This window comes from Plectropomus leopardus, chromosome 10 (assembly GCF_008729295.1).
Source record: "Plectropomus leopardus isolate mb chromosome 10, YSFRI_Pleo_2.0, whole genome shotgun sequence".
Lineage (NCBI taxonomy): Eukaryota > Metazoa > Chordata > Actinopteri > Perciformes > Serranidae > Plectropomus > Plectropomus leopardus.
In genome coordinates, this window is record NC_056472.1 from 3354366 (window position 1) to 3382119 (window position 27754).

The following is a 27754-nucleotide window of genomic DNA, read 5'->3' on the forward strand; positions in this document are numbered from 1 at the left end:
CTTTCTTTACAGCCTCCTCCACATGCTGCTACAGCCAATACCAGCAGTCACACACACCTACACACAATCCATACACACATAGGAAAACACGTTAAGCTCTTTGCAAAGCAGTGCATTCACTGTGTGTGTGTGTGTGTGTGTGTGAGAGAGAGAGAGAGCGAGAGAAAGAGAGAGAGATGATCAAAGGGCTTCCTCAGAATGAGAATTCAGCCCCCAATGATGTTAACTCTTTCCTACATGGTGCAGGATATAATACTACACACACGCAGACACACACTTGCATGCACACACAGCGCTCATGCACCCACCACAGGCACAGAGGCACTCATGTCATCCCAAATCCATGAGAGTAGCAGCCCTGAGAGCCAATCGAAGACCTGTTATTTCTTCTTTAATGGATAGATCCCAGTAGGCCATCACTTACACGTGGTTAAATATGTTATCATCTGTATCCCCTGCATTTAGTGCAGTGGTAGGAGGGGCGTGCCACTTGAGACAAAATCCAGTTAGTACCAAAACAAGATAAAATCACTATCAAGTTATTTTATCAGTGACATGATGGGGCTGAAGGTGCAAATGTGCTCTGCTCATCACAGTGGGAAAAAGACAGACTTACAGTGTCCACTACGTTCATGTAACAGCAAAGCACTAAATCTGAGGACACTGAAGGCAGCTCATGCACACACTGAAATACACACAAAGCCTCGGGGATTAAGCCAATTACAAAGGCGCTGTGTGATTGTGTTGAAGAAACTGAAAAGCCATCGGCTGATTCTCCCATTTTCATGGTTTCCCGTTTTAAGACTGTCCTCTCTGTGCTTAAAAATACCGCCTCTATTTGAAGCTGCAGTTTGCATTATGCATTGATCTGCTATAAATGGTCCCATACAGAACCAGACAGAGCTGTAGAAATTCTGACAATGCTGACATGTCCACTTAAAGAAGAAGACGGTTACAGAAATCAGTTATTTAAGAGCAACAGCTAAATTTGGCCGAGCAATCTCAATTAGTAGTTGCAAATTAAAATATTCTATCTAAATGTATTACTGTATCATAATCATGGCTATTTGTTGCTGCACTGCAACTAAAACAAGTCTATTAGTTAAGAACTAGCTAAAATTTGTATAATCAATTTATTGTCATTTGACAACATCACCATTGGGCTCTGGGAACTTGTCATAAGGCTTTTTCAAAATTTACTTACATTTTACAGATCAAACAATTACTTGAGACAATTATCAGTCAATGAAAATACTTACATGATACTGATAATGAGAATATTTGTAAGTTGAGGCACTAATTTCTAAACACTTTTTTCCAAATTAGCTGTGGTTCTTGAACCTCTTTTTTTGTTGTTTTTGGTTGTTCAATGTGTGTTTCATTCTGAGCCGCCTCTCTAAATTCGGAAGATTTTGCAGATGTGTGAAAAGCAACACAGGTGGAACGCTTCATAAGTTATTTTATTCCTCAGCAGCAGTTTATCAAGTTTGACTCATGGAGTGAATAACTTTTAGACTTTAGACTAGACAGAGTGAACAAAGTTTCATTTACAATGCAACTAATGTTTTGCTGCTCCATCTGTGCCCAGAGTGCACTCTGCACACCAAGACTGCAGTGCTATAATAACCGAATGGTAAATATATTCCAGTAGAGCTCCTAATGAAATGTCCAGCTCTAAAAATAGAGAATCTATTTGTGGCAGCAAATGTTTTAATTGTGGCTGGCTGCCACATGTAAGTGAATGTGTTGGAAACCCTGGTAAACAAGTATTTCTGACTCAACCTCTTCATTGTTGCCTTTCCCATCCTCTCTTTTTTTTAAACCTGTAGAATATGACAAGTCCACTAATGTTGTCACTATTCGCACTTCAGGTCAAGGAAAAGCAGCTATTTTTTTGGATTCCAGCAGAGAACAAACTTTTCTGTTTCTAAACCAGTTCATTTTTGGTCAAAATGCTCTGAACAGTTCAAAATTAGGTGTGCTAATCAGAAGGGAACTGGATCTATGTTGGTGGAAAAGAGGCAAAAGAGTGGTACCACAAAACAACACAGTATCATATCATTTATCAGCCCTGACACAGCTCCTTAATACTCAGACATGAATTTGTCTGTTTCAGATTCCACACACATTATTGTTGTGCACAGAAGAAATGTCTGCTACTCATACCAACATAAACAAGTAATCTAATAAACACCCTCATGAGCATTCTACATCAATCAACCTAATGAAGTACTTGAGAGGTAGAGACTGAGATCGGAGCACTTTTGGGGGGTTTAGCTGTACCGTATTATTCTAAGAGGCTTATATATTGAGAGCAATTCACTTTGAGAGTAATCTCAGCATGCTGCATGCATTCAATTTCTGAGATTCTTATAAGAGATGCAAAACCTGGTGTTTTATTTAAATGAGTCCAGGTAGAAAATATATTTGACATTTTCTGCAAATATTCCCACTTCTGTAACAACGATATTGGAGGTGACCTGTACCACAAGTTCAAAACGTGTTAACGAGACAAGTTATGTCTCCTATCAGCTAGTCGCTATTGGACCTTCTTCTGGTTGGCCTAATACCTCACATACCAAACAAGCAGCAAACAGGTTGCATGTTGAACAGTGGCAACATGGATAACTTTTCGGCACGGTATATTTCGTACGACCTTTACACATTCCTTGGTACCTTCATCTTGTTTTTTTCCATCTTTCTTCCATGAATTTCTGCTATTCAACTTCCGGGTCAAAGCCCAGCACAGGGACTACAGAGCATGCGCAGAACACCTTGTTTTGATCAAGGTATAGTACATTGAACCCCAACTGAATTATCTAGGTGTGTCAGTCCGACTAGAGAAATCTGACAGTCAGACTAACGTGTTTGCATGTATTTTAAAAGTCCAGTTTTAGTCAGACTGACATAATAATTTGACTTTGTCTAACATCATGTAAACGTACTGATTGACAGCAACTCTCTCAGCCCTCATCATGTTCGCCAGCGCTGAACCAAGATGAAACAAGTGTTAGGATTCTTCCGGCGAGTTGTCACTCAAGACACTAAGAGGTGACTGGATGCAAGATTGTTTTCACAGTAGAGATTAGCAAGAGGCTAAATGTAAAATTACAGTCCTGCGCTTGAACGACTGCTGCGGCAAAACAACAACCAGCGTTCACTGAATTTACACAGGAGAGACACAACCTTCTAAGGTGTTTCCTTCTTTACAAACAGCTTTATTACGTAACAAGACTGAGTCAAAATACAGTAAGAAATTACATAAGAGAGTTAAAACTGATATTTTCTCCTGATCGAGAAGTCCTCTGTCAACCCTCCACAAACAAACACACAGCCACTCCAGAGATGGATAATCTCTGTGGGATTCAGATCTGTATTATGCATGTGTGTGACCTTAGCGAAGAGAAAACTCTATTTCTAGTCTTACCTTCTCCAGCTGTCATGGTGCAAAGCCGCACTGAAGCTGGACAGGAATGTAGCTACACAGCTGACAGCTCCGCTCGCTCTCTCTCACTCTCTTTAGTCTGTCCTATATCTCTCGCCCACTGTTTACCTCTCAGTGGCGCAAGAGGAATGGCTGCTTTGTTTTGCTCTCATCCGTCCCTCCCTCTCTTCCATCTCTCCCTCTACAATCTCTCTGCTCTCTCCTTCCTGTCTCTCTCCTCCCCCTTCCTCTCCCTGCTTGCCTGTGACAGCACTACAGCACAGCCGTCCCCTCCGCCTTCATCTATCTCTCACAATAACATCTGTGCATATATCACAAGACAAGAGAGAATTTCAGAACTTTGTGTCCTTTTCGATTTTAGCTCAACATTTATAATTTGCAAGTCCTCCTCTCTCCTCTGGCTCCCTGTAAAATCCAGGATTGAATTTAAAATCCTCCTCCTTACTTACAAAGCAAATGGTCATGTTCCATCCTATCTGTCGCAGCTCATAGTTCCAACCCTCAAGATCACTGCGCTCTGAAAATGCAGGATTACTTGTGGTTCCCAAAGTTTCCAAAAGGAGGACAGGAACCAGAGCCTTCAGCTACCATTCTCCTCTCTTATGGAACCATCTTCCAGTTTCGGTTAGGGAGGCAGACACCGTTTCCACTTCTAAGGGAAGACTTAAGCCCTTCCTCTTTGATTAAAGTTTATAATTAAGGCTGGCTCAGGTTGCCTGGACCAACCCACAGTTAGGCTGACATAGGTTTAACCTGCCGGGGGACTTCCCATTATACGCTGAGCTCCTTTTCCTTCTCTCAATGCCGCCATCAGAAAATCATGCACGTCTGTTTACTGCATTGCCGTTTGCAAGCTTAGCTTAGCCTCAGTAGTTTAGCTTAGCCTTCCATCTGTGATAGCCATGTGGGACTGTCACTACCTAGGTCTCGCAATAACGAAGCCTGGGTCTTTTGAACTGGACTACGCTAATCCCATTGCCTCTCCAGAGCATTCCTGCTCCCTTGTTTCCTAGTTTTCCTGGATCCTGGCCGCAACCTTGGCTGTGCCTGACCGTGGTGATAGCTGTGCTGATGCTGTGACCCTGCCTTTGGTTGTGCTCGTGCTGTGGCTGTACTGATACTGTGCCCCCCGCTCGCCCTGATCGTGGTCTTGATCGTGCCCCCCCCCTTCTCTTTCCTTTTTGCCACAATTGTATTTCCTTTGTTATTTACGACATCTATTGCACGTCTGTCCGTCCTGGAAGAGGGATCTCTTAAAATCCTCTGCCGCTCTTCCTGAGGTTTCTTCCTTTTTTTTCCCCGTTACAGGGGTTCTTTTTCGGGAGTTTTTCCTTGGGTGATGTGAGGGTCTAAGGGCAGAGGGAAGTCGTACACTGCAAAGCCCTCTGAGGCAAACCATGTTTTGTGATAATGGGCTCTATAAATAAAATTGACTTGACTTGAATTGACTCTGTGCACAGAGTTGATCTTGGAGCTGTTTGACAGCTCACCTTCTCTGTCCATATTCACACCAGACATTCTTCTCAGCTCTGAAACAAATGGTTTTAAATTAAAGTGAATCGTCATCCACAAAAATTTCAGTGCAGCCATGAAACACAGAAGTGGAGCCAAGCAGCTGATCGTGATGAATATGAGGCTTGACTATTTAATAACTTCTAAAATGACTCATGTTTGCATATTCCTTTTAACTTCCCAAATGTACCATCAGCAACTCTGCTCACAGTTGACTTAGAGGGACTCATTACAAATCATGTTCAGCTGTAGAATTTTTTCTTGAAACGGAATAAGATGGTCAACTAATAACTCGAACACAGTTAAACAATATTTGAATCGTCAATATCTTGAATTAAAGCAGATTATCAATCAATGGACTCCACCAAGAGGCAGATTGTTGGATTATGTGAAAAGACACAGAAAGACACTAAACTGATGCCTCATTCACTGCACGAAAAACCTGCTAACACCCGCTAATATCTAGCTTTTTAATGCAATGTGTGTGCGTGTGTGTGTGCGTGCGTGCCTGTGTTTGGTATGATTCATTAAGTCGTCGTGGCAGTTGAACTGAACATGTGAAATGTTGTGGAGTGGTAGCTGGAAGGTGATGCTGCAGACTGTTGTGAACTGCTGAGCCCTGTCTGACTGTATTCTCCTTGCCTCAGCTGTTGTCTCTGTAAATGTAGATGTGGTCAGCGGGACAGTCAGCAGAAAGAATGTCGAAGTCATTGCACCTACACAGAGGTCACAACTCTACAAACAAACAATACACTCATAGTAATACATCTGCCCCTTTACTGCGATGTGTCTCATTTGTGTCATGTCCATACTGATATATTGATACAGTTAAGAGGGACGCCTCTGGGAGACTGTTTTGGTCTTTGGCTCCACAGATGGACATCTCAAAGCTCCGGTGGTCGCTCACCTCCTTTGGAGAAATCTCAACACCTTTGTCTGTCTCGCCCTTTAGCAACCCCCCCTATTCTTCCACACACAGACACATGTCATGGAAAAGAAGCTGACACACCCAAAGAAAACATGAGTGATGCTAAAGGAGAGAAACAGCCGGCTGAAAGACACCGGGTAGGTTTCCATTAATCCCGAAAATTGTGCAAAATGAAATTGTAAATATAAAATAAGCCTAACAGGAATATGTCAATTTTGAAAAAAAGTTTTTACGCTTGCATGAGGTGGTATTTCAGGCAAATTCGAAAAAGCCATATTTCACAAAACTGAATGGAAACACTTATTTTTTGCTTTTCTAGGTCACATGATGCTATGACTATGTGCTTGTCAGTAGGAACTGGCTCCCTCATGATGCAGCAGGAGCTACAAGAGTTGTTACTGCATTGCATAACTCTTCAAAGCGGATCATCCTGAAGTTTTGCAGAAATCCCTCATACGTGGCCGCTCCCACTTCTAAAGGGCTCGCTTTTCCATTTTTACTCGCATAACACACCTACTTCGCCTTGGATTGGAAATAATGACAGCTGGTGCGGTGGTTGCAATAGAAATAAAGCTGCTAATGTTTTGAATATCCGTCACCATGCTTCTTGGAAAATTATCGCCAGAGCAGAAGTCACAGAACATCGCTCAGTTGAAAAAAAGTAATCTCACAATTGTGTTATATTGATATTTCAAAAATATCGGTTTGGTTTTGCACAAATCTGTAATGGAAACCTGCGTAGTGACAATATGATAATGAAGAAAGCCTGAATGAAAAAGTCTGCTTCTTCACTCATCATAAAAAAGCTCAAGAGGGAGACATTTCTTACATTTTCTTCCCCTGCACCACAAAACAAACAACCACTGAGCTGCTTCAGATCAACAGACTGTCCTCAGTTCATGCCACATTACACTGAGACTACAAAAGCACTATGTCACAGTGCATCTGCCCATCCTCTTTTCCATTCCCCACTGTGCTGGGTGTCAGTGGGGAGGAAAGCAACAAAAACAATGAGGTAAGCAACAAGAGAACATTCCACATTTTGCAACCTAAAGACAATTTCTGAATGACTTGAGATAAACTGTAATACATGATTAAAAAACTGCATTAATTAATTTATTTATTCTATTTTATAATTTTTATTTTTGTTTATTTAATTCTTTTTTTTCCAGAGGGATGTGGTATGCTGTAAAGCCCTCTGAGACAAAATGATATTTGTGATAATAAGCTTTATAAATGAAACTGAATTAAACTGAAGTGAAGTGAAGTGAAGTGAACTGAACTGAACTGTATTAAATTGACGCGTATGGAACGGTCAAATAGCCACCTGAATACCACAATAAAAAAGAAGCAACAGTGAGCTTAAATAATGGCACACAGGAGGAGCACTCACCTGAGCCAGAGGATGAGATCATGTTCCCGGATCTTTGGACTTCATCAAATTTGCTGAAGATTACATTCAACCTATAAAAGAAAAAATACGCAAACAGGTGGTGATAAATATGTAAAGAGTATACAAAATGAAAGTGTTAGCAGATTGCAAATGAAAGTGTCAGATTGTCAGCTGTGAAAAGGACACTGGGCCACACCATCCATCACTTCCCGAGGTGAGAAGCTCTCCCTCTGCTCTGTGTGGCAGCAGGGACCGCCAGGACCAAAATAGATGGCGTCCAGAACTGCCACACACATGGCAAACTGGCACTTAGGCCAGAGAGAGAGAGGCTGTTGTCCAGTGTAAAACAGGGCGAAGAGGACGAAACACTAACAGAGACAGTCTCTGCATGTTGGCTGACATGATATAAATAAAGAAATACAGCTTGTTTAAATCTGAGCTATGAAATTCTGGCACCCTGTTCAAAGGGCTTGGTCAGGAGGGGTTACAAGACATATGACTGTAAATCTGATTTAGTGGCTGAAAAATTCTGCTGCAATGTTCTGTCACGAGCTTATATTAAATATATCCAACACATGGTATGAAAAATGGCAGAGTAACTTCTGCCGTCTGAAGGGTGTGACACATCAGACACCTCGTGCTCAGGGGAAATAGTAAGATGAGTTTTAACAGGGATATAAATAATCCCAATCGAGGTTGTCTGGAATCATCTGGATTATATGGAAGGTGAAAGAGATTTCTCTTTATGAGCTTCTCTTTGAAACTGGCTGAGGAGCTGCCGAGCTCAGGTGATCACATACACCAGCTCATATTTCTTGAAAATGTCATCAATCATGCACTTCGCCCAATTCGGATTTTTTTTCTAGATCCCATTTTCAATGGAGCTATTCACATTATCGTTTAAAATAAAGCCAATATCAAACTCCAATGTGAACTGGGCATATCCCTGATATGGCCCGCATGCCCTCAAGAACAACAAGATGTCACAAAACGGACAATTCTTAATGCCCACATGTAATTTCAGGCGGGAGGACAGACAAAGTTTTCATCATTTTATAGGAGGATGTCGATCTAGAGTGATGTAAAATTCACACTGAATTCCAATACACACAAAAAAAATGCACATACCGTAAAAAAAATTTGTTTCTAAAAGAAAAGTAAGTAAATTAGTAAAATAAAAAGTAAAATAAATAAAAATGGGAAAATGAAAAGGAAATGACCCTGAATAAATCTGTAACATCATTTTAAAAATATTATTCTAGTAATCACAAAAATAGTTTTCCCTAGCTTTTTCCTTTTTTTCTTGACACATTTCCTTAGCTTTAAAACAAAATAATAACAATTTTCCAAATTTATATATTTCTTGCAATTTGAGGAACATTTTTTACTAAGATGCCCACTGTCTTTTTCCCATGTTTTTGAAAGAAATCGCACTAATTTTTCAAAAGTTTCAATACTTGTGAAAGGTGTCTGAAAGCATAAGGACAATGACGTCATCCAAGTTTCAAGGGTTAAAAAAATAAATTGATTTAGTACAAAGGAGACAAACAACTGTCTGATCTTTCAGTGAGAGACTGAAGTCTTCTTTGCTGCAGGGCTCTGTATTGGCAAGAATCTGCAAACCACAACACAGGATTTGTTGCAATACTGTCAGCAAGGCGATATATTGTGGTATTTTTTATTTTTATGCTAATTTTAAAGGACAGCTGCCATAAGGAACACTCTACCATATGCAAAAAATTCAAAACAAAAAAGCTGACTTTTTAATGCAATCAGAACATTAGGATCTGTATTTATCATAGCCTCTGTGACATGCTAGGATTATGTTGTTAGGTTAGAATAGCAGAGTCATGCCTGAAGACAGATTACAGCACTGCTATCAACATGTGTGAACTATTAAACCTTTGAAACATGGATTGACATCACTTTTCTTGGGCTGCCTTCAGATGCCTTTCACAAGTATTTAAACCTTTGAACCCTGAGCAAATTGGTTAGCTTTCTTTTGAAAACAAAGGAAAAAAAGGGCAATGAGCAACTTCACGAGAAATGTGCAAATTGCAAGTAAATTGTTAGATTTGGAACATTATTTTAAAATTTAAAAAAAAAAAGCTAGAAAAAAAGTTGTCCAAAAAACTACATTTGAATACATTTTAAATTATTTTACAGAATTATGAAATTACTATTACTTTTAAGACCTTTTTTTTCAAAGTCATTTATTTGTTTATTTTTGTAATACTTTTTTGTTTGTCTTTTTTCATATTTTCAGGTAATTTTGCTGCTATTTTTACTTTTTGTTTTTAGATAATTTTTGGATAATTTTTTATCAAGTTGCTCATTGCCTTTTTCCCATGTTTTTGAAAGAAATAAAGCCAATTAGCTCCTGTTTTTAAGAAAATTGCATTGATTCTCAAATCATTCTTAAATGCACCTTAATGTACCAAATGTATGTATATTATTATTGCAACAGTCCAAAACAATGACGATTCCTCTCCATAATAACCTCAAAGGTACTCAAAGTCATGCCCAAAAAATCTGATGAAAGAGAAACTTGAGCATATTTCTGTGGAGGGACTGTGATGGCTCGCTGGAGGTTATGTATGATGAGGGCACACACATGAACAGGAGCTGCCTGGCTGCTTTTGTTCTCATCACCTCATATATCTATATATAGCCATCACAGTCCCTCTTACTTGTAGTGCTGTTTGTCAATCTAGATTGTTTTGGTGTGAGGTGTCAAGTGTTAGAGATATCAGCTGTAGACATGTCTGCCTTCTGTCCGGCGACATATAGTGTATTTTGAACAAAAAGCAGAGGGTCATTTGGCCCCTGAGCCAGACTTTGGACACACCTGGGGTAGAGCATGCGAAATCAGAAAGGAAGAAACAACAGAAAGCATGGAAGGAGGAGGGAGTCGTACCGTGACTGTGGCAGGCCTTTTTTGCTGAGATCCATCCTCACCCGCTCTCCCACATGTCTGTAAATCTCCACCAGGCAGCTCATGGCTCCATCACGCACCTGAGGAGCACAAAACATGAAATCACACACTACTTATGTAGGATAACAATATGTAGGACGTTTAGCGGAACTCATTTGTTCCTGCACTACTTCATGCTGCCACCAGAGAAGGTAACATGTATAAAGTGTAGCATGCCGCCTCTTTAGTTTCTGAACAGGAAATCCTGCTCTCATCTTATCCATCAATAAGAAAATCATCCTTACAAGACACGCAGGATTTACTTAAGCCTTAGGGATGATTTTTTTCAAAAACATGTTATAAAAAAACTAACAAGAAATGACGAAAAACTGGAAAAAAAGCTGACTAGAATTTAGGCAAACAAGAAAACTACCTGAAAATTAGCACAAACAAAAAAAAAAACCTTTTTTATAAAAATGAAATAACCTGAAAAGATGAAAAAAATTCTGTAACATAATTTCAAATGTATATTTTTTTTTAAATTTTGAATATAGATTTTTATTTTTCCCTCGTTTTTTGAAAAATTGCTAATCATTCTTTCTGTGTCTCTCTCTCTCAGCTATTTTTCAGCCATTTTTTATCAACTTTTATTCATTTCTTGGAAATTTGTGGGACATTAGTTGCTGATTTTCTTTTTTATCATGTTTTTGACAGAAATCAGATGAAGTTGCTCAAAATGTTACAAAATGTTAAAATGCCAGTTAAAGGCATCTGAATGCAGCACAGGAAATCTGTGAGAACATCTGAGAATTAAATCAGCAGTAAAACATCAGATCTTCACTTCATAACAATATGAAAGCGAGCACATCCAAAGAGGCTGTAACCAGCAGCTTGTTTGGCGTTTTTACCTGATAAATGTCTTAAATAATTATAAAAATTGTTTTTAATTATTCCATAATTCATTTTTGTCTTGATTCCCAAAAGTATTATGATTCCTGACATCACAAAATGTTCAACAGTGACAAAGTTTATGGAGAAAAAACAGGACTGCTCATACCTGACTCGTGGGGTCCCCGAGGAGGTTACATATGTGGGGAACTATTTTACTGAGCGTCAGGCCTTGAGCTCCATATCTGGAAGACAAAAAATTTAGATAAATCAGCCCAATGTCGAGATGATAGGAGGTACGCAAGAAAACCTATTGTTTGAACAGGGTCCTAAACAGACAGTCAAGCTGCAAAATCACTTTTTTGAAATGTAAGAAGATATCGAATAACTGCCGGGAAAGTAAAGGCAAATCAGGGGTTTTCCACTTCACAGCGAGGGGAGTAGCTAAAGAAACTGTAACCCATTAACAGCTGCAGATTTAATCCAAATATTACTGAAACTGCAATATTGCCAACAGCAATATCCAAGTAACGGGAGCTGCAATTTTTTGATCAAGTTAACATGTGTCACAACAAAGCAATACAAATGAAGCATTGCTACAGAGATACCTCAGTCAGCCTACAAATTAAAACCCAACATGAAGGTCATGACAAACCGAGCCAAAAGATGACTTCATGTTGGGCCAAAAGGTAAGTATTGTATATATATTTATTTATTTTTCAGGGAAAATGAAATGCAAAAAATTACTAGTCTCACTAAAATCAAAAACTTATATAATAAATGCTATATGTGTCAAAATAACTGCAATTTTTTGCACATCATGCAGCCCTGAATGGATCCATTATATTTTAAAAATTTAATATAAATTATCATAAAGTTCATAAAAGCATGCACATCCAGATAAAAAAAAAAAATAGGTCCTAGACAAGAGATAATAAAAGAGAAGAAAAAAGAAGGTCTGCACACTAGCTTTTGCTCCTTTAAATATTTTAATGTAGTTACCACAGAGGTGACGTTTCCAGCTACATGCTCTTCATCAGACAAGTTAACAATGCAGACACACACCTTCAGATACTTACTATGCCAGGTCATGTGACAAATCACCTGACAGGTCACCTCCCATTCATAAATACATATTGAAACAAAAAACATATGCAGACAACATCTGGTCTTGTTAGATGACCTCTTTTTTTATTGTCTTTTATTGCATTTGTTTTTATATTTTCTAAAAACTTCTAAAGATGTGCTGTATTCTTGTGTACCTTTGTATATGTATTTTGTTCTGGCCTTTTTGACTGTCCTACACCTTTCTCTGTTTGGCTTCATGTTGATGTCTAGTTTTATTATTCCCTGAGTTCCTGCCTTTGTTTTGTCTGTCAAAGCACTTTTTAAACAACTGTTTTTAAAGGTGCTATATAAATGAAGTTTTCTTTTCTTATAATAAATATCATGCACATGGGAAAATGCTGTAAAAACATATAACTAGAGAGATGAAAATGCATGAAGGATTACGCATTAAGAACTTTGTATTTCTCTACAGGTAAGCAGTGAAATGAGACAGTGAAAGTGGACTCACGTGCTCAACGTGGCGATGAGGCAAAGGCACACTCCTTCTCTGGTCCTGTTGTTCTTATGTTTGAAACCTCCCAGCATTCTGTCCCACACATACTGCAACAACACACAGCAACACAGCGTGCTCTATGTAACGCATCACTGCAGTAACGCACATTACAGGACAGGAAATGGACAACAGTTTGTAAACACTGCAATCTAACCACAGCATGCCAAACATCCAGTATCATGTTATTATGCTGGCACCAATTACAAAACGTACTTTAAAAAGCTATTCATGGCTTTAAAAAGTGACTTGAAACCACAGACTGTATATAAAGATAAATAAACCAAACAACAATACTAAGAGCAAATAACGACAAAGACTTGGGGTCTGTAGTCCCCAAGTTTGTGGAAGTTAGAATTTGGTTTTTGCCTTATAATATCAATTTTATGGCATGTCAAATATTTCTACCAAAGCGCAGAAGAGCACATTAACCTTTTCTTGTCAACATAACATCATGTGACACTGTTGTTATCCCTGTGTCCATCACTCATCATTTACACAGTCTGACTGTGTATGACTGGGCCTTTAGGGTTGACTTTATATACAGTCTATGTTTAAAACCTTTCCTTGTGCTGCTTTCACAAGACTTTCACAAATATTAAAACCTTTAAAATCTGAAGAAATTGGTGCTTTTTTTTTCTTTTTCTTTTCAAAAACATGGGAAAGGGGCAATAAGCAACTTGCTAATGTTTCACAAATATCAAGAAATTAAATTTGTAGATTTATAAAATTATTTTTCAAAAGTTAAGGAGAACAAAGAAAAAGCCGGGAAAACTATAATATAATATATAATATACTATACTACTACAATTATTATCATTTCATATTTTAAACTGTGTTACTAAATCATTTTCATTTTTAGACACTTGTTTTTTTTTTTGGTTTTTTTGGTTTTAAACAAATTTTCCGCTGATTTTCTAATAATTCTCTAAGAAATCAAGCTAATTTGCTCAGGTTTCAAAGGTTAAACACAAGGGAGTGAATCAATTTAAAAAGCAACGAGCTACAGTTTCACTGAGGCAAAGCTTGGATGAAGCACTCGTGATTATTCAGGACAACAACACAGAAAAGAAAAAGAGAACTGGCAGCAGATGTACATTAATCATCACTGGAATTAATTCAGGCTGTGTGCTAAAATCCCAGACTCATGGAAAAAAGGACCTCTTTCAGAACCGTGTGTGTGTGTGTGTGTGTGTGTGTGTGTGTGTGTGTGTGTGTGTCGTGTGTGTGTCTGTGTGTGTGTGGTGTGTGTGTCTGTGTGTTGGTACCTGCGGGCTGGCAGCTTGCTCCATGATCTTTAGCAGCACTGTTTGGTCTTGTTCTCGTACTTGGTCTTTAGAATCTCCCAATCGATCGATAAGGCTGGGCAGAACTGAGGGACAGAGGACAGAGGGAGACAGCTAATCACACTACCAGAACATCACTGCAGGACAGGAATTAATATAGATGTATTGTATTATATTGTGTGTATTTTGTGTTGTGTCAAAGGCTTTGTGTTACCAACATGTTTCTTGCTTTAAAAAAAAATAATAATTTCACTTACATTTCTTAAATATGTTTTTTAAGTCTACATTTATGAATTAACATTTTTTCTGGTTTTGTCCTTTGGCTAGACAAACTTTCAGACATCTCACACAAAAAAAAACAGTCAGAATAGGATAAGGATTCTGACTTGAACTGCTACCACGAATACTACTACTAATAATAATAATAACAATAATAATAATAACATTGTTGTTGTTAACGACAACATTAACAACAACAATAACAGTAATAATAAGACTTGTATTTATAGATTATTTTTATAAAAGGGATGCTGCTCAAAGTGCTTCATAAAGACTCAGCACAACAGCAAAAATGACAGAAAATTAGAAAATCAAAAGAAATGAATAATAAAGAAAATATAAAAGTGAACATATAAAGTACAGAGACCAGTAAGAATGTTAAAAAATAAAATAATTTATATAAAATAATAAGTCAAATTACAATGATTAACCCTTTGAAACCTGGATCAACAAGATGTATTAAATGCCTTTCACAAGCATTTGAACTTTTGAAACCTGAGCAAACTGGTGTTATCTCTCTCTCAAAAAAAAGCAATTAGCAACTCGGCTTGAAATGTCCCGCAAATTGCTAAAAAAAAAAAAAAAATGTTGAAAGGTGATGAGAGAATGACCTGATAAATGAGCTAAAAAGGAGAGACAATCCTAAAAAGATTCAAATAACTTGGGAAAATATCAACAAATGTATATTTATAATCATATATTTAAAATTGGTTAAATATATTATTATTGCTATTTTTATTTATACTGTTATTTATGTTAATATTATTGTTATTTGTATTTATATTTATTCTTCTATTTTATCACTTTTTTAAGATCATTTCCTGTTTTTAACATTTTATTTTCTCTTTTGTGCTATTCTTAGGTAATTTTCAGGTTTTTGTGAGCAAACAAGCCAACTTACTCAGGTTTCAAAGGGTTAAAAGTCATAGTAACAAACAGGTTGACATTTAAAAAGGTTCACGTAGGACACAAGGATTTTCCAACTGCTCTGTCTAAAACTGGTATCGTAAAGTAATTTATTCTTATTAACTACCAAGGAAATATAAAATGGTGTATTTGCTAAAAAGAAAAAATAACTTAGCAGAAAGCAACCTGAAAATTCCACATTTTTCTTTTTATTCTTTTGTTTTAAAGGCTGAATCTTTGAGGCCAAAGAAATATGAAGGCTCTGTAAGCTTTTGTCTACATAAAGAAAATGATATGATACAATGACAATTAATGAGTCTCACCTGTTCCCACATGGGCCCTGAAGCGCTCCTGTAACCTCGTCACTAAGGCAGATAAGAGGTCCAGGCCGAGCAGAGCCACCTGGTGGACACAAAACAAAAATACAGAAATAAATCGATATGCAATTTTTAAAACTCATTTCATCAAAACAAATTACATTCATCTCTTCATATTCACTTCATGATGTTAAGAATCACAAATGGATGAAAAACTCATAGCTACATGCATGAAAAAGCCCAGTTTGAAGGTTGTATTGGACAGTTGCTGCTGCAAAGGATTATGGGTAAACACAGCATGTTGATATATAAGCCTCCGCTGTGTTTCTGGATGACAGTTGTCTCCTGCAACCTTCACAACATCACATGATAACACATTTGGGAGTCAAATATCACAAAATGTTCAGTTTGAGTTGTGCACCATGACTCTACACATCCTATTCAAACACTCATATATATCTACACGCTCCTACTCAACATCTTTCCTTGTCTTGGGGTGAGTGAGCTACTCAATGAACGACTAGTGAGAGTAGCCCTGCTGACACCATAACAACACTAAAGCATCACCTGGACTTCTGTTCAGGAAATGGTGCAATTTTTGGAAACAAATTATTGGTAAAAGAACACTCCTTCTTACCAGCATGAAATGGATACTTTAGCTATGCTGCCATCTGGTGGCGAGTACACAGGGATAACAAGGAACAATGACAGTGCAAACTATCGCTGGCATGCCTAAGAAACGTTTTTTTTTAACGTGTAAGCAATTATTTTTCTACCTCTGATGACATAAAAGCACATTTCCAGTACGACAGCCAGGTGTTCATTGACATTGACTTTCTGCTCTAACTCTTTCAAACCTGAGCAAATTGGCTTGATTCATTTCAAAAGGAAAGAAGGCACTGAAAATGAAAGAAGAAATGACCTGAAAAAAGAAAGTAAAAAGTACTAGAAAATTACCTGAAAATTAGTTTTAAAATGAAAGATGAAAGAAGAAGACAGACAAAGAAAGAAAGAAAAAGAAATGAAAAACATGCTTTAAAAATAAAATAATTTAGTAACATATTTTAATATAAAATTATGATAAATGTAAATGTAGTAACAAAAAACAAAAAGGTTGTTTATATATATTAAATTATTGAGTATCTGAAAGAAAACTTACCCAAAATTAACCAAGAAATTTGTTGTTTTTCAAGTACAAAAACTACCTGAAAACTATATCTAAAAGTGCAAAATAATAATGATAATTTTAAATATATCATCATTATAAATGTAGTTCTTCCCAAGACACTTTCCCCTTGCTTTAAAAAATAATAATAATTTTCTAAACCTCAAATTTCTTCTCATTTCTTATCAAGTTGAGCACTGTCTTTTACCACATTTTTGAAAGAAATCACACCGATTTGCTTTGAAGGTTTCCAAAGGTTTCTTCAGAGGGCTTAAAGGTTCACATACATGTGAAAGGCACCTGAGAGCAGCACAAGAAAAGTGATGCTGCTCCATGTTTCAAAAGGGTTAATCTATTGTTATCTACTCATTTGCTTTTTATGCTAAGAAATACTGTGCTTTCCTGCTTTTGCAAATCTTTCTCCCACTGGAAGAACAGGTAGTCCCAGCAGGCTGCAGGCCTGGTGTCTGCAGGCCTAATCCTCTGATCAGTCCCTTTGTTCTCCAACTGGAGGGAATTACAGTAATTAGAGTGACGACAGGGCCCAAACAAAGAGTCACTGAGCGCTCTGAGAGGGATCAGCACGCTTGAACAATGGGCTAAACCTCCACAGAAACTCTACTTCTGCGATTGAAACAACAACCTCACATCTAGGTTCGGGGTAGCTTCCATGCGGGAGGTCGTGCTAGTAGGAGGTAAACGGTTTTTTTTTCTTGTTCCGTTTCTGAACTCGAGAGGCTGAGTCACAAAGGGACCATGGCAACAACTGCACCCTGTTTTGAGCGCGAGTCCAACACAAGAGACGCATAAAATAACAGCGCAGTCCGGTCCAGTGCAGACGAGGATAGACTGGCTCCTCCTCTTTGCAGACAGATGGCTAACTCTATTTTTTTTTTGTTTTTTTGCTGTCATCTACATCCAGACCCCCCAAAATACTAACACACACACAAACACGCCACCCCCCTTCAAAGCTCTAGACCCAAATCTCACCAAGAGACATCATCCCTTCCCAAATCCTCCAACAGACACACTCAGATCTCATTTCTACTCCTCTGATGGTCAGTACGTCTTTGCTGCAGCTGAGATCATGACTGTTTGAGCAGATACTTAACCCTCAGGGACTGATTGGTGCATTTTACACACTTTTCATTTTGGCTGTGTTCATGCATGTGGTATGAATTTTAGAAAGATTGTGTATTTTGGTTTAATTTTCAGCTCAGCTCCTACAATAAGTCTAAATTACAAGGTGGAAACTAAATTGTTACATCCATTCTGTTTAGTGCAAAAATGCTCCACTGAAACCCATTTAAACTGGCATTTTTGATCCCACAGCCATCAAAGCATAAAACGTGCATTGTATTATTTCTGGGTGTAATTCTGGGCTTTTGCCTTGGAATTTGTCATTTTCAGTATTTTCCACCTGATGACGTCCTTTTTTAACAATATTTGGCATATGGAGATAACATGCTATTTGTGTACTGTCACAATCAAGGATGCTGACATATGCCTGACTGTGATTATCAAAAAAAATCTACTTTGCATGTAGTATATTGATGACAAAAAGCTGGCATTTAAAGGGATACATTCTGAAAATTAATGAAGATTTTATATGTATGATTAGGACTGATGTTGGTTTAAAAAATAAAGTCAATGAAAGTGGAAAGTCATATTAATGTATATAGCTTGATTTTAAAGGAGCATTTTGTGTGCAGAGCGGTGTGAATGTGAGTATTTGACACTGCACAATAAATAATTAGTATAGTACTAAACAGTACAGAGCAGTACTATAAAGGACTAAAAAGCTTGCTTGCTTGGCAGACTGAGAAAGCGAGACAAATATGTAAATACTGACAAAGATCACAATCACACCATGAGGTATAACCATGTTTCACTGACCACATGGTTCGGATGGTTTTGAATAGTGAAAATCTTGGTAAGGCAGAATACCACAAAATCCCAGACTGCAATCACAGCTGAAAAACACACACGCTTTAGTCTCTTTTATCATGTTCAGACGAATTCACAGAAAAGCTCAGGCAGGTTATCTCTTGCCTTTCAATCTTTAGTTATACAGTGAGTGCTTTATGTATATATATAGCTGGGCAGTTTTTCTGTGAATGTGGGATGTGTGAGAATCACTTTTTATCTTAGTTGGGCACAGACATACTTTTCTAAACTCCATTTTCATGCTTTCTGTTGGCACTTTACCTCATCACAACTTCAGTATTGGTGCCTCCATGTGGGTTTCCATTGAAAAGATATTTTGAATATGACAATATTCCCAATAAGATTCAGGGCAAGTAAGTAGCATATTCTGCTTGGACTTCCCGAATTAGGCCATACTTTAAATGTAGCATTTTCCAATAAAGACATTTGGAATATGCTGGTATTATTCAGGTTTTAATAGTATTATATGGGCATGTATAGTTCCTAATATGCACCTCAAATGGGGTTTTTACCACAATATGTGGCCACTTACTTACTGCTTACTTACTGACTTACTGCCTATTTACAGTGAACTCTGTTTGTGTCATGGATGCTTTGCACACAAACCAACTCGGCAACAGTTTGCAAGGCTGGAGTTAGAGATGCATGCAAAAGAAAAGCCAACACTTCTGGTCAGAAGAAAAGGCACACCTACTTAAGACATTTTAAAAGACTTGAATATAAACTAGGAATGGTAACAATTAATCGATGATCAATTGATCGGTTGATGAGAATTTAATTGAAAATGTGAAATTTAATTGATCGATTAATAGGCTCTGCATTGCTGTCAAAGTATATGCAATATGTTGCTGTGAGCGTTGACTGAGGAAAAAACACATTTGGTATTGTTTGAAACAAGTTTTCATGTTATTTTTTAATAACAATTAACTGATCATTAATTTTACCAATTAAGTGCTTACAGTTTGCAACCCTAATATCAACAGGTTTTTGGATATACACAAATACTACAACACCAACCTTTTCAAGAAGGTAGTGAAAGGAAAACTTTGAAAAAAAAATAAAATGATGGAAAGAACAAAATGACAAGTGGCTCAAGATGTTCCACTTTTCTATATGTTTACGTGATGTAAACAATACTTTGCTGCACATTTATCGGAGTATACACAGCTGCATGTAAAGCAGAGTATCAGTGGTATATTCATTTTCGTTACGTCATGTAAACAGCTTAGTAGGAATGTTGACTTTTTTGGAATAAGAGCAAAAAAAAGAATATTTTGTGCCTGTAAACACAGTGATTGTGACAGTGATTAACAGACAAGACAGATGGAATGCTTATTCCAGACAAGAATTGTTGGATGTCAGAAATCAACCTGTGACCATACTAACTCACTTACATCAATCCCAGCTCATGAAACGCACGTGTTTGTTCATCCGGAAAACTGCCGGAAAACCCAGCAAACCACGGCCTGTTCCTCCATCTGCCTCTGATGTGGAGGAGCCTTTAAATTAAATCAAGGATTTCTCTCTCGTCTCTTCGCTCACTACCCAGCCTGTCATCTCATTACCAGTGGAAACACGACACACACACACAGAGCAGTACACACATTTTACACACACACATGAATGCATATGAAGCAAAAGGCAGAGACAAGTGCAGAAACATGTTGTCATCTTTGCAGTGATCTCCTCTAAATCAAAGGAACAGCTGGGTATGCTGTCCTTTTGGAGTGGATACACACACACAAAACCATCTAATTACCCATCTCAAATAGTCTCCATTACCCAAATAAACTTTGAGAAAACAAAACACTTTAGATATTTAAAAGGAGGAAATATAAAAGCACGCAGAACAACTCAAACTGTCTGACACACCTCAGCCAAAATGAGTTGATGACACATGAACACAGACGGCCGTAGTTTATTGCAGGGTGCTTTATGATTATGCAGCATACCTGGCCCTCCCTCCCTGCCTCCTACTGCAGCAGCTACATAATACTAACTGGATTTTGATGTCTCAGGCATTTCCATAAAGTAAGGGCTCAGTCTGGACCGGATCTATTTTCAAGTCCAGCTGAAAATTACACTGTAGCTGACTTTTACTGTAACTCACACGCCTGCTTTTAGTAGGCAGTAGTATTACAGAAATGCTTCAGCATCTAATCTGACAGATGCTGACATCTGCAGGTGCGTTTTTTACGCAGTTTAAGGCGCTTCTGCTTTTCACTATCCAATCTTCAGACTGACTAAAGAAGTGTACTTTTTCCTAGTGAATGTTTGTTGACAGCTTGTTCACTAAGCCCCGCCGCACAAGATGAGACATGTGCCTATGTTTGCAGATGAGCTACAAAGCTAATTTGTGCAGCAGATTACAGACCAGAACAGTGACAGTTGCTGCTTTATGTCAATACAGTTTCAAATGGACTCCAGACAGAGTTACAGCATACTGACATCATTCATCAATAATCTGACAAATAATCATCTTAGTTCACATTTCTTTGACGGTATAAAAAACTAGAAATAGGTACTCAAGCTGTTCTTGAGATATTGCGTTCACAAAAAATGACACAAAGGCAAGGTCAGCATGACCTTGACCTTTGACCACCACAATCGAATCAGCTCATCCTTCAGTCCAACTGAATGTTTGTGCCAAATTTCAAGAAATCCCTTAAGACGTTCTTGAGATATTGCTTTAATAACAATGAGATGAATGCAAGGTCACCATGATCTTGACCTTTAACCACTAAGATCTAATCAGCTCATCCCTGAATCCACTCAGACGTGCCAAATTTGAAGAGATTCCCTCAAGGAAATATTGAGATATGGCGTTCACAAGAATGAGACAGATGAGGTCACAGAGACCTTAACCTTTGACCTATGACCACCACAATCCAATCAGCTCATCCTTGAGTCCAAGTGAATATTTGTGCCAAATTTGAAGAAATTCCCTCATGGTGTTCATGAGATAATGTGTTTACAAGAATCAGATAGTGACCTTGACCACTAAAATCTAATCAGTACATCCTTGAGTCAAAGTGAGAGTTTGTGCCAAATTTTAAATAATCCCGCAAGATTTTCTTGAGATGCTGTGGTCACAAGAATAAGACAGACAAGGTCACAGGGACCTTGTCCTTTGAACTATGGCCACCTAAATCAAATCTTGGGCTGGGGCAACGCATCGACATAATCGATTCGATTCACGTAACGTGCGTCAACGCGTCACGCCATTTTCACATAGCGCATGAGCGTGTTCTTTTTTGTTTCAGCACCCATGTTATCAAATGAGAGCATGCACACTGCCTGCCTGAGCAGCACTTGTCAGGAGCATCTCAGCTGCATGTCAGCTGCAGCACATCTAGACAAACGGTGACTCGCCATTTTTATACGCATGGAGCATGCGTTTGTCAGCAGGAATAGACAGAGAACATGGTGTTTTGATGATTATATTGACTCTGTACAATATTTTACTGCAGTTTAAAAGTCTCTCTCTGTCACAGAGATGAAGAAACACAAAGACAGCTGTTTTACTTTAACTTCGACGCTTCCCTTTCAAAACAAAAGCCTTCTGACTGTGTCTCTGTGGACCGAATGCCATCAGTTGCTCATACAATGCATTTTAATTTGAAACATTTACAAGATGGGGTTGTTGCTGTGCAGGAGCTTGTATAACTTCATAAATGAATGGAATATGTGTTTATAAATATGAACATACAGCAAGTTAAAGTGTTATTCAAATTGCACTAATTTTACTGTAAGATGTTTTGTTGGACTGCTAGATTTGAGGTTAGTTACTGTAACTGTTTTGTCACTCCTCCCAAAAGTGACTTGAACTTCACACTATTTTTTTTATTTTGCTGTTGGATTGCTAAATGTAGATTGCACTTCATTCCTTTTACTTGAGTGGAACAAGCTCTTGCATTAGTTTTATTTTGGAGACATTTTACATCAGACTGTAAAACTCAGATTACCAGTTAAGACTGGGCTATTCTTTGTTGGGGAATAATGCCCTGCAGTGTAAACTCTGTCATGATTGATGATTTAATACAATATTGAAATATAAATGACAAGTTTTAAAATGTTATTTTGCGTAAATTCGTTTTTATATTAATCGTGTAATAAAAAATAATAGTTAGATAAAAAAAAACGATAGATTAATTGATTAATCAAAAAATAATCGATAGATTAATCGATAAAAAAATAATCGTTAGGTGCAGCCCTAATCGAATCAGTTGCACCCTTGCATCTAAATGACAGCCTTTGTCAAATTAGAACAAAATAAAGCAATTTTTTTGAGATATTGCGTTCACAAAAATGAGACAGGGAAGATCATAGAGACCTTGTCCTTTGACCTATGACCAACCTTAAGTCCAAGTGCATGTTAGGGCTAAATGTAAGAAATTCCCTAAAAGCATTCTTGAGATTACCCGTTAACGAAGGGGCTGACTGAATGGACGGAGACCGGTGCAGAGGCATAATCATGCACACATTTACTGCGGCTCCTTTCTCACAGTTACCCACAGACATCTCCTGTTGCTCATCCAGCAGCTGCACAATTATTTGCAGTTAATAACTTGCTCAAGGATTGGCTGATAATGCACAAGAAAGAGTCGTGGCATGCTTCAGCTCAAGCCAACATACTGTAGATGTCTGGTGACTTTGTCACTTCCTCATGGAAAGGGGTTGGGTAATGCTGATGCTCTGCCAGCATTTAGAGACTGCAGCAGTAGTGTTATCATATTCCCGAGGTGTGATTAGCCAGCAGTGACCACACAGTGACTCAGCAGAGCTCCAGGCATGGTGGCAACGACACAATGGAATGTAGAGTAAACGCTCATTATGGAAAACGCCCCACAGCGCTAAAACAGAGCACACACAGAGATGAATATAGCATGCATAAAGAAGTCGCACACAAATACACACACAGACACATCAGTCTGTTCCAGTTCACTTCATCCAGAGACGGCACTTCATGCTTGACTTCCTGCAGTGAAAACACTCAAATGAGAGCATCCTCCTCCAGACATACTGCTACTGATACTAATACACCGCTCTCTCTCTCTCTAGCTCTGTGTCTCTCTGACTGACTCGAGCTCCCTGGCTGAGTTCAAGCGAAATAGTACTAATAACTAGCTGCAGCTAATCAATTTGCCAGCAACTACAGCCATTTGTCTTCAGTGATTATTGTCAAGCTACTCTTGTCTACTTTTGTCAAAAGTAAATGAGGCAAAAATTCATCACAATATACACGCAGTGTTAAACTGGAGAGCTCATGTGTGGTAGGAGTAAATAAGGGGGTGGGGTTTAGGGTTAGGCAAAGATAAAACCGCAGCATTCTAGAAGAGTGCTCCGAGGGCACAGGCACACGGGTTAAAAAGTTATTCACTTTTTAAGAGCTCATTGTTCCATTACATTTGTTGGTCTTTTCAATGGATTTATTAAACAATTTATTAAGAAATTTATATAAAATCCAACTAAAATGTTACTGGGGAAAAAATGAAGGATTCAAAAATAATAAAATTAATAATAATTAAAAGAAGGGGAAGGAATACAATTAAAAACATTTAAAAATTAAAAATAAATAAAATAAAACAAGAATAATAAAAACAGGGGGATGACGGTGGGCAGAGATAAAAATTATAATGTGAGTCGGCTTCACGGTGAGCACAAGAGGCCTGAGATACAGGTGGAGGCAGCTGGATTGTACACTAAAAACAAGATTAAAGTGAATCAAATGATAAAAAAAATTGGATAAAAAGTGTCATAAAATAAAAAATAAATAAATAAAAAATAAGGGGTTCTCTTGTGTCTTCCGCTTTTAAACAAAGTGCAGTTGGGTGTGTACTGTTGAGAGTTTTTTTTTAAATTTGCATAGCATAAATAATATAATAAAATTAATCGGCCGAGTCGACCATCGCCATGTGGGGAAAGGGGCACACATATATGCACAAACACTGCACCTCCAAAATAAAAATAAGAGCTTTTTATGACAACCATAAATCAAGAAACAGACAAGGTACGTTCTAAAAGCATGAATAAATATTTGTAAAATGTAAGTGCTCTCTGAAGGTAACAAAAAGTGCTTTAAAAACTCAAATAAGATCACTGATAGATAAAATCACATGCAAATAAACAAGAAAGGGGAGAGTCCTTCAAGAGTACGTTGAAGGACGCAGGTGTAAAAAAAAATTCTGAGGTCTGACCTTTCACAAATTATACATTACTAGTGGTATTATTCAATAATAAAAGGAAAGGAAAGGAAAGGAGATAAAGGGTTTTTAAAAATAGGGGGTAGAAAGAATTAATAATACCAAACTTAACTCATCCTGCAAACTTTTACATGAAATGTAACTAAACCCAAGAAATCAACACCATGTTTATTTGTTCGTTTGTCTTTTGTCTGTTTTTCTTTTCTTTTTTTAAAGTATCTTTATGCCAACTGTTGTTGTTGCTTTCTTACTTTTATCTGATATTCAATCCCATATCATTGCTTTGTTGACTTTGTAATTGGTTATATGTACGTACTAAATAGTGAATAATGGGTTTAAAAAAAAAATTCAATAGTCACACAAAAGTGTTTTTCTGGCTCTTGTGGGCAAGACCGCTCAAGTGAATATGACTCACAGGCTGACATATTTAAACCCCAAACCCTGACATCATGCACATGCACAGAGCCTTCGGTCTCCCCTGATGCCTGAACACAACACAGCTGTGGGGAATGTCGCTCAGTCTGCATAATGACTCCAAGAGAAGAACATGTGCACGCATTTGGGTACGCACACTTCAACACACACACAAAGCACAATCACAGCACTATCATTAGCTCCATCTGATAACAGTAGTAAACAAACAATTGAGCTACGGCACAAAGCTGTTTTATGGAGGATGAGATAGAGAGAGTAGACAAGAGGAAGTGAGATGACAGAGGATAGGCTAGGAGAGGGGAAAAGGTGCAGAATTAGTGCCGGAGTGGAAAGTGAGCTAAAATACTAGAGTCAACATACACCTCTTAAAGCTGATTCTGAGTGATTGTCGAAATGCACACTGAATTGATTATCCTCATATAAACTCTCTTTGTGGCTGTTTTGTTATTCCATCTATTTTTATTGTGTATACTGTGGCACTGAAGATACACACTTCACATCTCTGTATGCTGAGTACTGTATATGGACAGAATGATCATACATTATACTTTGAAGCAGAGAAAAGGTGTCTAGAAGACATGCAGACTGGCACTTTGTGTTATACTGGCACCTCAGCAAATTGCTGTTCAACAGACTCAGAGAGAGAAATGGAGAGGTAGACAAATTCAGACATCCTTCACTCTCAGTCACTACTGTAAATATTTCTGAAGGGAGACCTACACTCTCACTCTGTGAAAAAAACATATGATCAGTTCAGATGAAGAAAACATGGTGGCACATCTGTGTGTTACATGTGAGTGCTATTTTAGGCAGCTTCTAGGCATGGGGGTCTATGCCCCCTAAATGCTCCGCCTGCTTCACTTACACCAAATATAATCATCTTTAGCCCCAAATATTTCTCACTTTGAGTGGTTATTGTCACTAAGGCAGGGATACTCAACCTGCTTTGGAGCTACTTTTACAAATAAAAAGGGGCCAAGGGCCAGTTACAGCAACTCCATACATGTTTCTAGGACTTTAAGACATTTCTAGGATGTTAGGTTGTTACGAGGATTTTGGGACGTTTCTAGGATTTTAGCATGTTTGCAGAATTTTAAGGAATTGGGGGCTTTGGACCTCAGTTGGGTCCAGCAGGGGATCCTTCACTGAAGCTCTACTTGGATGCTGTTTAATGCACTCTGGCACCTTATGTATATTAAAAGTACAAAAACAATCCCCAGTGTTAAATTATTTTCATTGTGAATTGCAAAAAACAACCAGATTTGGCCCGCAGGCCTTAACTTGTTGAACCCCAAATGTCCTCAAACATTTAAAAAAGGAGCTAATTTAACTTAATAATCCTTAATAATAACTGATATTACCAACCAATATGTCTTTCTACAGATAAATACAATATCACACACTTGTAGTGGGGCATAAGTGATGAGGACTACTTTACTATTACTCTTGAATGAGTCTACACATTGTTTTTTTTATGAAAAATCCTGAATTATATACCATTAAGCAAACAATATTGAGAGGTCATATTCTATTCTAAAATGATTGAAATGAAGAAATTTTTAAAAATACATTGAAACATGTAAACAAGAAAGGAGATGTGTTTTGCAACGCAGGAACACCCACTTTTGACTTTAACAGAAAAAAGTGTTCTGGTCCTAATGCCATTTCAACAAAGTCTGATTTTAGTGTCGCTTATTTTGAGACAGTCTCTTAGCAGCCAACTGTGTGTGTGTCCTAGAGGTAAAGATGTGGCCTATCAGACGGCAACCACGGGATGGGCTGTGACGTGAGCCGAGGTGCTCATGAGTTCCATTTGTTACGGGCAGAAAACTAAAAACAGCAGCACAAAGTCGGAGAAAACCACGCTGATAGTGATATAAGTTTGTTAAATACAAGTTTGAATATGTTACAGTGACCTGTGTGTTTTAAGAAACACATACACACAAACTAACAGGGGCTGAGAGGAGGACCACTGAGGACAATGTGACTACTGTTTACCACATGCATTTCCCTGTCACTTTCTTTCACACACATAAACAAACCCTTGTACGTACACACACATTAAAAGCTTTATCTGTGTCCTTTAAAGTCATACTGACATAATAGTCAAACATGACAGCAGTGCTACAAGGACGTTGCAAGGATACCAGAATAAACATTTTGCAGCTGGTTCCAGGAAGCTCTGTGAAACTGAAGTACCTGAACTGAATTCTGTCTGCTGTTTGTAGCCTTTTTGGACTGAATTGCAATATTCAAGCCTCCAACACAACGTTAGCGTCTGACGGTGGCAGACATATATTGCCATGACACCTGCCAGACAGGATCGAGGAGGACATCACTCTGCAGGCAGACAGCAGTCTAACGAAAGTGGCAGCAAAACTAGCGCGGCTACTGAAAACAACTGGACATGTAGGCAGAGAGACAGCTGAGTCAGGATGTCGGGGTGAGACTGCTCACACACAACAACACATGAGTGGAGGGTGGTGGTTTGTTCAGGTTACAGAGATGTTTATGTATG

General features: G+C 38.0%; 1 protein-coding gene and 1 non-coding gene across 9 annotated transcripts in view; one reads left to right on the forward strand and one right to left on the reverse strand.

The window, feature by feature from the left end:
* clasp1a (cytoplasmic linker associated protein 1a) overlaps positions 1-27754 on the reverse strand; it is a 115846-nt gene that overhangs the window by 64292 nt on the left and 23800 nt on the right. For all 8 annotated transcript variants that reach the window (XM_042494519.1, XM_042494515.1, XM_042494512.1 and 5 more), the window contains exons 3-8: positions 15493-15571; positions 13967-14070; positions 12657-12748; positions 11250-11325; positions 10196-10293; positions 7279-7349 (exon numbers count right to left, since the gene is read on the reverse strand). In XM_042494519.1, the coding sequence (XP_042350453.1) occupies positions 7279-7349; positions 10196-10293; positions 11250-11325; positions 12657-12748; positions 13967-14070; positions 15493-15571 (520 nt within the window). The remainder of the gene's footprint in view (positions 1-7278; positions 7350-10195; positions 10294-11249; positions 11326-12656; positions 12749-13966; positions 14071-15492; positions 15572-27754) is intronic.
* LOC121949649 lies at positions 15966-16092 on the forward strand. The gene has a single exon (XR_006106272.1). It is a non-coding gene; the product is annotated as a U4atac minor spliceosomal RNA (small nuclear RNA).